This window comes from Herpailurus yagouaroundi, unplaced genomic scaffold (genome assembly GCF_014898765.1).
Source record: "Herpailurus yagouaroundi ecotype Mexico unplaced genomic scaffold, PumYag 141, whole genome shotgun sequence".
Lineage (NCBI taxonomy): Eukaryota > Metazoa > Chordata > Mammalia > Carnivora > Felidae > Herpailurus > Herpailurus yagouaroundi.
The window spans coordinates 29,837,507-29,849,796 of NW_024412396.1; the positions used below are offsets into that span (position 1 = coordinate 29,837,507).

A 12,290-nucleotide genomic window follows, 5' to 3' on the forward strand; every position below is an offset into this window, starting at 1 on the left:
TAAAGATATTTCATTGTGGTTTTAAATTGCATGTCCTTGATTACTAGAGGGATGCACTTATTATATAAAAATATGTATTTAAAATACACACACACACACATATATATCCACGTGTGTGTGTGTGTGTGTGTGTGTGTGTGTGTGTGTGTGTGTGTGAGCGCATCTGCCTATCAATATCCATTTGAGTTTCTTGTTCTTTATTCTGGATATTAAAGCTTTGGTGGTTATATCTGTTGTTCTGTTGCAACATCTTTTCCATTTGTGGCTTGCCTTACTTTTAATGGTATCTTTTGAGAAAAAGAAGTTCTTAATTTCAATCTAATCAAATTTATCCATGCTACTTTATAGCTGTGTTTTTGTGTTTTGTTTAAGAACACATTCTTGGGGCGCCTGGGTGGCTCAGTCGGTTGAGCGTCTGACTTCAGCTCAGGTCATGATCTCACTGTTCGTGAGTTCGAGCCCCGTGTCAGGCTCTGTGCTGACAGCTCAGAGCCCAGAGGCTGCTTTGGATTCTGTGTCTCCCTCTCTCTCTGACCCTCCCCCGTTCATGCTATGTCTCTCTCTGTCTCAAAAATAAATAAACGTTAAAAAAAAAAAAAGAAAAAAAAACAACATATTCTCCCATATATTTTTTCTAATACATTTTAAAGTCTTAGCTTTCATAAATTATGTGTTTGATCTATCTGAAATGTGAGGTAGGGATCATTTTCATTTTTTTCCCCCATAGGATAACTGGTTACCAAGCACCATTTATGGAACAGGCCACCCTTTACCAGTGATCTCCAAGGCTGTCTCTGTCATACATCAGGTTTGCAAACTAAGCGTAGATCCTAAGCACAAACTAGGGGTATCTAGTCTGGTGCACTGATCTGTCGGCTTACCCTTCTGCCAATCTAAATTGTCTTAAATACAAAAGTAGAAAAATAGTTCTGTTATCTACCAGGACATGACACCCTCTCTATCCTCTTGTTCTGTATCTTGCTACTTTTGGGCCTTTGATCTTCTACAATAATTTTAGGATCAGCTTGTTGAGTTTTGTGAAACTCTACTGGGATTTTGATTGGCATTGCATGGAATCTATAGGTTAGTTTGGGAGAATTAACATCTCTAGGATACTGAATCATCCAATCTATGAAAATGATCGTTGTACATATTTAAGCTGTACTGAATATCTTTTAACAGTTTTTTTCATTTTAAATATAAATATACATATTTTATTAGATTTCTAGGAACCTTATATTGTTATGCTATTTCAAATAGTCTGCTGGGATATAGAAATGCAGCTGTTTTCACATATAGAGCTTTTATTTCACAGCCTTGTAAACTATCTTATTAATTTCATTTTTTCTGCAAATTCTTTTGTGTATTCTGTGTATACAACCATAAGACCCGCAAAGGAAAACAGATCTTTTCCATTCCTTAAAACTATTATTTCTTTTCCTTATCTTATTGACTGGTTATGCCTTCCAGTTGAGGCGCTGTTATAAGAATAGACATCCTTAGCTTATTCCTGATTTAAAAGAAATGTTTTTAGCCCTTCAGTACCAATGAGGACAATGATGTTTATTGTAGGTAAGTCCTCTTTATCAATATTTTTAAATCTACAAACAGTAAAATTGACTCTGAGTTTTTTTTTTTAATTTTTTTTTTCGTTTATTTATTTTTGGGACAGAGAGAGACAGAGCATGAACAGGGGAGGGGCAGAGAGAGAGGGAGACACAGAATCGGAAACAGGCTCCAAGCCATCAGCCCAGAGGCTGACGCGGGGCTGGAACTCACGGACCGTGAGATCGTGACCTGGCTGAAGTCGGACGCTTAACCGACTGCGCCACCCAGGCGCCCCAACTCTGAGTTTTAATGCGTATATAGTTTTGCATAACTAGCACCTTGATCAGGATACAGAACTGTTCCCATCACCCTAAAAAGCTGCCCTTTAAATTAAAACCCTCCCCTAAACCCTGTGACCACAAATCAGTTCTGTCTCCATAATTTTGTCTCTTCCAGTATGTCACATAAGTGGAAGCGCAAATTATGTAATCTTTGAGTTTGACTGCTATAATATCATGATACACAGCTGGCCCCAGACAACAAGGGTTTGAACTGTGCAGGTCCATTCATACATGGATCCTTTTCAATAAATACAGCACAGTACTTACTATAAGTGCATTTTCTTTTCCTTATCATTTCCGAAATAACATTTTTTTCCTTTCTCTCCTTTTTTTTTTTTTTAAAAAAAAAAACACGGGGGGGGGGGGGGGGCGGAGGGCGACAGAGAGAAGAATAAGCAGGCTCCATGCTCAGTGCAGAGCCCGACATGGGGCTTGACCTGAGCCAAAATCAAGAGTCAGATGCTCAACCAGTTGAGCCACCCAGGTACCCCAACAATTTCTTTTTTCTAGCTTAATTATAAGAATACAGAATGTAATACACGTAACATAAAATATGTGTTGATTGACTATGTTATCGGTAAGGCTTCTGGTCAACAGTAGGCCATTAGTAGTTGAGTTTTTGAGAAGTCAAAAGTTATACACAAATTTTTGACTATGTGAGTGGAGGGGTCAATGCCCCTAACTAGCCTCCATATTGTTTAAGAGTCAACTGTAATAAGAAACATATGTTTGATCTTTGTCCCTGGTTCTTGCCACAGGGTTACTAAAACCCTTATAATTTCCTGAGTGATGGGTGAAAGAAATTCTTTTATTATTCATAATAAGCCTCTTTCAACCATAGCTGAGTTTATGCTAATAAGGCAACCCTTGAAGGATGGGGGCTGATTGCCAGAGGAACCAACTATGTCATTAGAGGTTAAACTTTCTGCCTCATCCCGACCTCCATAAAGGAGAGAGGGGCTTGAGACTGAGGTCAATCGCCAACGATTTAATCAATTACATCTACATAACGGAACCCTCATAAAAACCAAACAACAGGGTTCGGGGAGCCTATGGATTGGCAAACACATGGAGATACTGGAAGGGTGGTGCACTCAGACAGGATATGAAATCGCCACACCCCTTCCCCATACCTTACCCTGCCTGTGCAGCTCTTCATCTAGCTTTTCAGTGTATCCTCTATAATACCCTTCAAACCAGTACATGCGTTTTAAGCTAGTAAATGCAAACAAATGCTTCTGTGAGTTTTGTGAGTCATTCTAGTAAATTACTGAACCTCAGGATGGGGTCATGGGATCCCCCACGGGATCCCCCTTCCTCAATTTATAGCCAGTCAGTCCGAAGTACGAATGACCCTGGAATGTGTGACTGCATCTGAAGCAGGGTGGGAGGGGTAGTCAGTCTTGTGGCCTTGAGTCCTTAACCTGACTGCTGTCTCTTTGGGGAATCTGTGGCAGAACTGAGTTAAATTGCAGGACACCCAGAACTGGGAGAAATGGTTGGTATAGGGAAAAACCTCCACACTTTTGGCACCAGCAGTTTTGAGAATAGAGACAGTAGTGTTTTTCCTTTAGCTTCTTTCACTCAGCACAATGCCTTAGAGATACTAACACAGTAGTTTAAACCTAACAGAAAATTACAAATTTGAGTTTTATTAAGTGTTCATTCATCTGTGTTGTCTACATCCCTGAGCAGACTCAGAAATTCATCTGGGTAAATGGGAAAAGCCCAAAAGATAGTGTTATTACACTTGAACTTTACATATGTGCTCCTGCTGCTGAGAAGGCTTCTTTAGTCACTAGCATTTTTTTTTTTTAACTCATTACAAGTTTGGATGCCATTTTGGTTTATAAGTGACATTCCTAACTGACTATGAGACAGAATCACAGTCTTGGAAGAATCCTTGGAGATCATCCAGAGAGGCAGTTTGGTACTGTGACAACAAGGGCTCTGGTATCATACAGACCTAGATCCTGCCTGCCATTCTTAGTTAGATTCACTTACCTTTTAACGAGTTTCAGTTTCCTTATCAGTAGAGAAAACAAACTAGGTATATTTCATTGGTTTATGAGAAAATTCAATGAGATACTGCATGTAAAATGCCCTGTGGAGTGCTACGCACACAGGCAAAGCTCCACAAAAGCAGTTGACATCATGTCTAGTACAACTCATTTTCCAGATTATGCAAATCATCGACTGAGACATGCTACTCTAATGGTTTAAATATTAAAATATTAAAGCACAGTCATAACTCTGTGTAGAGGAAGATGAATATTTTGGATAACAGCTCTTAAAGGAAGCAAACAAAAATGATTTTTAATTAAACAAACATTGTATAATTCTCTATGCTAGATTATAACAATTCACCAGCCCGAGGAATGCAGGAACCACAAAAGAACACAAAAAACCTGAGATTTTTATCTTCCAAATATAGGAAAAGAAAATTATTAGAAAGAAAATGTAAGCTCATATGAAACCGTGGACAAATATTTTTAGTGTTGACAAATCACTTTCTATCAAAACCTTTAGACATTTTGTTCCTCCCACGTGCTCCCCACCCCCCCACCCCATCCACAGAGGGCAGGGGTGAAAACTGTGCTGTGAAATCAACATGTCGATATAATTATTTTAAAAATCAATGGATTTTATGTTAATAATCTAGAACAAAGAGTATACTCAAGACTACTTAATGAAAGGCTCTTTGTTTCCAAAGAGCAACTTTGTTGCCAATGACTAAATCATTTAATTTTTAAAGAAACTGTACCTCCATCAAGAGTAAGTTTTGACCGCCACTCAACAGGCAGAAATTCAACATGTGTTGCATGGTTGGAAAAATGCCTTTCTTCTATTTTTCTTGCAGCTTCTCTCATCCTAAAAAAAAAAAAAACAAAATAAAAACAAAACGTTATCAGAGTAACTTCTCATATGTATTTATATGGTATAAAATATCTTTAACCATACAACTTCTACTTGCTAACTTTGTCCAATTATATTTTATTTTATTTTTTTTATTTTTTATTTTTTATTTTTTTTATTTTTTTTAAATTTTTTTTAACGTTTTTTATTTATTTTTGGGACAGAGAGAGACAGAGCATGAACGGGGGAGGGGCAGAGAGAGAGGGAGACACAGAATCGGAAACAGGCTCCAGGCTCTGAGCCATCAGCCCAGAGCCTGACGCGGGGCTCGAACTCACGGACCGCGAGATCGTGACCTGGCTGAAGTCGGACGCTTAACCGACTGCGCCACCCAGGCGCCCCTGTCCAATTATATTTTAATTATTGTTACACTGTGCAGTATTTCACAATACTAGGAATCCCTCATTTCAAAGATATTTCCCTAAATTTGTCATCAGTGATTTCAAGTATTACAAGCTTTCACATTATATTCTAAATAATTTTATATATTAATCTTCAGTAGACAGAAAGTGCAACAAATCCACCCTGTGCCATAACCTGACCCAAATATTGTCAAGTCATGGCCTGTCTTATTTCATCTATTTCTCCACTCATTCTCCCCATAATATGAATTTTTAAATTTTATTTTCAAAATTCAGATACAGCAAAGTTGACTTTTTTCCCCTTTTGGTATCAGTTGTATAGATTTTGTGGTTAGCATCACCACAATTAAGATATAGAATAGTTCTATTATTTCTCCAAATCCCTCACACTAACTCTTTATAGCAGTGCCCTTCCCCCATAATATTTTAAAGGAAATCCCAGATATCACATCATTTCATCTGTAAACTGTTTAGTATCTATTTCTAAATCATAAGGAAAACAACCTATTCTGTACTACTATCATACCAAAACTTTTTAAAAATGTTTATTTATTTTTGAGAGAGAGAGACAGAGAGTGGGGTGGGGGGAAGGGACAGAGAGAGAGGGAGACATAGAATCCAAAGCAGACTCCAGGCTCTGAACTGTCAGCACAGAGCCCGATGCGAGGCTCAAACCCATGAACCATGAGATCATGACTTGATAGGAAGTGGGACGCTTTACCAACTGAGCCACCCAGGGACCCCCCAAAACTAATTTTTTTAAAGTTTAATTCTTTTTGAGAGAGAAAGAAGGAAGATCCCAAGCAGGCTCTGCACCGCCAGCACCACTAGCTTGGAGCTGGATGTGGGGCTCAGACTCACAAACTGTGAGATCAATGACCTGAGTCAAAATCAAGAGTCGGATGCTTAACTGACTGAGCCACCCAGGTGCCCCAATCATACCAAAACTTTGAACAGTTCTTTAATTTCAGCAAATATGTAGTTTAGCAGTTCCATTTTCCCAGTTAGACTATGTTATTTTATAACATAAAATATATTTTTACATTTTAATTGAGCTCCAAATACAACAGTCCCCCCTTTACATGTGGGGATACATTCCAAGACCCCCAGTGGATGCATGAAACTGAAGATAGTACTGAACCCTATATATATTGATTTCTCCTATACATACACACCTATGACAAGTTTAATTTATAAATTAGGCACAGTGAACGGTTAATAACAATAATAAAAAACAATTATAACAACACAGTGTAATAAAAGTTATATGAATGTGGGCTCTCAAAATCTTATTGCATTGCATTCATCCTTCTTCTTCTTGCCACGATATATGAGATGTTAAAATGCCTACGAGGTGACATGAAGTGAGGTGAATGACACATACGTTGTGACACAGCATTAGGCTACTATCATCTGCTTCCAGACTGCAGTGGACCCCAGATAACTGACATCAGAGAGGGTGCAACTGCAGATAAGGGTGGGGGTTGGCGCGGGGGGGGGGCCCGGGGGGGGGCACTACTTTATAGTCCATGCACTGTAATTGGCAGGTATGTCTCTTAAGTGTCTTTTAATCTACAGGTTCTTCTCCCCCCCTCCCCCCGCTTTTTTTTTTTGTTTTGTTTTGTAATTTATTTTTGTCCTGCAGAGTTCCTCAGAGTCTGATTTTAATGACTGTATCCCCATGGTATTTAACATGTTCTTTGTCCTCTACTTCCTGTATCTTGTTAGTGAGATATAGGGGCTTGATCAGATGAAAGTTCTACTATTTTGGCAAGACTACTATTCCATAGGTGCATACATCTGTGTTTGTCTCTTTCTGGTGAAGCTAGCAGTTATGACGATCACTGCTTAGATTCATTTATTTATTACGGTTCCATCACTCCTTATTTGTTTGTAAAGCTTACAATTCTAGAAAGAGAAATTTCTTCACATCAAATATTTGGTTGCTTTGGAATACAACCAAATCATTTCTGTATGAAATGAGAAAGTGAAGGATGAATAGTTAATTCTTATCTTCTATTAACAATTTTCAAAATACTGAGTTCTTAGCTTCTATATTTTTTGACATATTTACTAACTCATACACTTAAACATATTTGAAGTGGAGTGTTTCAATCCACTGTAGTTATTATTCTTACGGATACTCAAATTGTCTCCTTTTTTGATCAGTAAATCTCTTCAAGTTGGCTTCTGGTGTCCTTTTGACACGACCTCCCTAGTTTTTCCTTCTGAACAATCAAGTGGCTTTTTGGTTTGTTCAAAGAGTTGTGCAATCACCGCTATTATCTAATTTCATAACTTACATCACCTGCAAAAGAAATAATGCAGCCATAGCAGTCACCTTCCCATATTTCCTCTCCCTAGGCCCTGGCAATCATGAATCCACTTTCTGTCTTTATGGATCTGCCTATTCTGGGTATTTCATATAAATGGAATCATACGTATGTGGCCTTTTGTGTCTGGCTTCTTGCACTCATCATAACGTTTCAAGGTTCACCCACGTTTATTGTGAATCAGTACTTCAATGCTTTTTATAGTTGAATAATATTCTACTGTATGAATATACTTTTGTTTATCCATTTGCATTGGAACGTTTGGATTGTTTCTAATTTTTTGGCTGTTATGAATAATGCTCCTATGAATATTCTCTAAAAGGGTTTTGTGTAGATATAATTTTCAATTCTTTTGGGTATATACCTAGGGGTGGAATTGCTGGCTTGTATGCTAACTCTACGTTTAAATTCTTGAAGAGGTGCCAAACTATTTTCCAAGGCAATTACACTATTTTACAATCCCAACAGCAACATAGGAGAGTTCTAATTTTTCCACATCTTCACTAATACTTGTTATTTTCCAACTATTTGATAAGAGTCAACTTAGCAGGTATAGAGTGACATAACATCTCTTTGTGGCTATGAACTGCATCTCCCTAACACTTAATGATTTTGAACATCTTTTCATGTGCTTATGGGCCATTGGTATATTTTCTTTGGACAAATGTTTATTCAGATCCTTTACCTATTTTAAAAATTTAGGTTTTTTTAACTGCAAAAGTTCTTTATATATATCCTAGATACCAGATCCTTCTCAGATTATGATTTGCAAATATTTTCTCCCATTCTGTGGATCGTCTTCACTTTCTTGATAATGTCCTTTGAAGAACAAAAGTTTTAACTTTTGCCAAAGTCCAATTTCTCCTTTTTCCTCTGTGGCTTCTACTTTTGATGTTGTACCTCAGGAACCATTGCCTAATCCAAGGTCACAAAGATATACTCCTAAGTTTTAAGAGTTTTATAGTTATGGCTCTTATATTTGGGCTTTGATTAATTTTGAATTAACTTTTGTATACATGTGAGGTAGGGTTTAATTTCATTCTTCTGCAGATATATATCCAGGTGTCCTAGCACCATCGGTTAAAAGGTTACTCTTTCATCAATGAATTGTTTTGGCACTCTTGCTGAAAATCAGTCCAACTCTGATTCTAATCCATTCATCTTGCTTTGTAGCAATTTATGAAACTGGGAAGTGTTAGTCCTCCATCTTTTTTTTTTTTTAAGATTGTTTTGGCTACTCTGGGTTCCTTGCATTTCCATGTGGATTTTATTTATTTGTTTATTTGTTTGTTTATTTATTTATTTATTTATTTATTATATGAAATTTATTGTCAAATTGGTTTCCATATAATACCCAGGTGCCCTCCTCAGTGCCCATCACCCACTTCCCCCTCCCTCCCACTCCCCATCAACCCTTAGTTTATTCTGTTTTTAAGAGTCTCTGATGGTTTGCCTTCTTCCCTCTCTGTAACTTTTTTTTTTTTCCCTTCCCCTTCCCCATGGTCTTCTGTTAAGTTTCTCAGGATCCACATAAGAGTGAAAACATTCCATGTGGATTTTAGAATCAGCTTGTCAATTTCTGCATAAAAGACAGGTAGGACTTTAATAGGAATGTGGTTAAGTATTGCCATCTTAACAATATTAAATCTTCTAATCCAGAAACGTAGGTTGTTTTCATTTATTTACATCTTCTTTTATTTCTTTCAATGGTGTACTACAGTTTTCAGTGTACAAAACTTAAACTTCTTTTGCTAAACTTATTCCTAAGTAGGTTATTCTTTTTTTCTTTTTGATACTGTAATAAATGGAAATGTTTTCTTTTTTTTTTTTTTAAAGTAAACTCAACCCCAACATGGGGCCCAAACTTATGACCCTAAGATCAAGAGTTACACGCTCTTCAAACTGAGCTAGCCAGACACCCCTAGAAATGCTTTCTTAATTTCCAGATTGTTCACTGCTAGTATATAAATACAATTGATTTTTGCATATTGATCTTGTATTCTGTAACTTTGCTGAGTTCATTTGTTAGCTGTAACAGTTTGTGTGTGTGTGTGTGTGTGTGTGTGTGTGTATAGATTCCCTAGGATTTTGTCTATTTAAGATCATGTTATCTGCAGAGATCATTTTATTTCTTCCTTTCTAATCTGGATCTCTTTTATTATTTCTTTTACTTGCCTAATTGCCCTGGGTGAAACCTCCAGTACAATGTTGATCAGAATTGGGAGGTGACATCCCTGTCTCATTGCTGATCTTGAGGAAAAGCTTTCACTGATTCATTGTTAGAGTGCAATATTAGCCATGGGCTTGTAGATGCCTTTTACCAGAGGAAAGAAATTCCCTTCTCTCTCTACTCTCCTGAGTGTTTTCATTAAGAAAGGGTGTTAAATTTTGTCAATGCCTTTTCTGCATCAAAAACCACATGATGTTTTTGTTCCCCTTTGCTCTATTAGTGTGGTGTATTACCCTTGATTTATTTTTAAAAATATGTTGAATCAATTTTCCATTCCTAGGATGAATTCCAATCAATCGTAAGGTATAATCTTCTTTACATGTTGGTGGATTCAGTTTGCTAGTATTGTGTTGAGAATTTTGGGGTCCATAAAGAATAGTTATTTGTATTCATAAGGGATACTGATCTATAAGTCTTTTTTCCTTATGATATCTGTCTGATTTTGGTATTATGACAATATTGGCCTCAACGAATGAGTTGAGAAGTCTTCCTTCCTCTTTTAGTTTTTTGGAGAGTTTATGAAGAATTGGTGCTCTTTTAATGTTTGCAGAATTTGCCAGTGAAGCCATCTGGTCCTGAGCATTTTTGTTTTTTTGGAAGGAAGTTTTTTGATTATTAATTCAAATGCTTTACTTCTTAATGGTCAGTTTAGATTCTATTTCTTCTTATTGATCATCAAATCAGTTTGGTAGTTTGTATCTCTCTAGAAATTTGCCCATTTTATCTAGGCTATCTAATTTATCGGCACAGAACTGTACATAGTATTCCCTTATAATCCTTTGATTTCTGTAAGGTCAGTAATTATGTCCCCTCTTTCATTCCTGATTTTAGCAATTTGAATCTACTTTTTTCTTGGTCAACAATACATCACACTTTTTTCTTGGTCTTCTTGACCAAGCTGCAGGCTTCTCAGTTTTGCCAAAAAAATTAAAAAAAGAAAATCAACTGTAGTCTCACAAATACAAACAAGATTCAGAATGGTAGTGACAAGGATGAAGTTAATTTTACTCTTTTTACAGTTCTGGACTACTAAGGAATTGTAGAAAGCAGGGAAAGAGTTAAGAGATCCTCTGGATTTTCTTGTTTATAATTAATCAGAATTTCTTTTTGTTTATTTTCTATCAATTACTAGTTTATGTGGGGGGTTTTCCATCAAATTACCCTGTCTCTGAAGGAATGACGGCAATCTTCTCGATAGCAGATACTTATTTTTTTAACCACTCTGGATTCATTCATTCCACTTACAATAATAGCTCTTGATTTTTATTTGTGGCTCTACCTCTCCCTATGGTGATGATGAAGCCAACTTCCATCTGACTCTGGGAGATGACAAGCTCAATACATCATACCCTGCATGGCCGCATGTACAGATTCAGGTAGCTGGATGCAACGCCATTGGTCACTGAAATGCCTAGGCTAGCTGGGACTTCTGGAAAAACAGGGTTACTCTTTCTTCTGAAGTTGAACATAATATAATATAAACCGTATCTGGAAGCACACACAGGAGATGTCTGAAAATAGCTAAAAAAATGAAAGAAAGTACAGTAGAAACTGGATTCTCGGTTCTCAGGACTGACACATCTTACATTTAGACTTCTCAGTGTTATGAACTACTAAATCCTCCTTTTGGTTCAAGCCTTTTTGGATTAGGTTTCCCCTCACCTACATCCAAAGAAAGCAAGCTGATACCTTCTCATTTATCAATGGCGCCAGAGTGAATCTGTCATTAAACCGTATCTCAGATTCCTAGATATCCAAGCAAAAGATTAGCATTTTGACATAAGAATACAAATATTATAAGAAATAACGTGCAACTCCTCAGAACACAAATCAGAAAGAAGAGATTTTTGTAATAGAAACTAGGAAGATTGACAAAAAATTAGGGTGGCTTAGCGGTATCTGACTAAATTTTTAAAAGTTGAACCGTACTTTAATCCATCAGTTGACATTAAGAGGTGTTACAATAAAAGGTGAAACAAAACTCAACATTGCATTATTATAGAGATGTTGATGAGGACAAAGTTTCTGGTATTGCACAGTATTTGCTCTATAAGGACTCAAGAAATACATTTACTTGAAGCCTCAGAACCAGATAAAGTGTGCTCTGAACCAAAAACTGATCTGTTTCATCACATCATAAATATGATTAGATTTTTCTTCATACCGATGGCTAGTTTAGAGCCACACTTACGGTGGCTTAACCCTAACATTTCCTTTCAACACAGTCCTTAACATTTTACAAACACACACAAGTATAAACATCCCTCACCCCCATAACATCTTACAGTTTTTAGACTAAAGATGGGAAAAAAAAAGAATAAAGTTGAATAAAAATAAATTAATGAGGTAAATAATGTACGTGGTGTGTTGGTAAATAATCCACTGTTCTCTGTGTAAAATTTAGAGTTCAGTTTCCTCTGGTAGTAATTAATTGGCTAGGTTAAGCTGCTAACTGGCAATTTATTTACTTATTTATTTAAAATGTTTATTTATTTTTGAAAGAGAGAGAGAGAGAGAGAGAGAGAGAGAACATAATCAGGGGAGGGGCAGAGAGGGAGGG

At 36.8% G+C, this 12,290-nt stretch overlaps 1 protein-coding gene across 10 annotated transcripts in view; it reads right to left on the bottom strand.

Moving 5' to 3' along the window:
• Nucleotides 1-12,290, bottom strand: part of DDHD1 (DDHD domain containing 1) — a 109,203-nt gene that overhangs the window by 34,018 nt on the left and 62,895 nt on the right. For all 10 annotated transcript variants that reach the window (XM_040477174.1, XM_040477172.1, XM_040477168.1 and 7 more), the window contains one exon: nucleotides 4,654-4,760. In XM_040477174.1, the coding sequence (XP_040333108.1) occupies nucleotides 4,654-4,760 (107 nt within the window). The remainder of the gene's footprint in view (nucleotides 1-4,653; nucleotides 4,761-12,290) is intronic.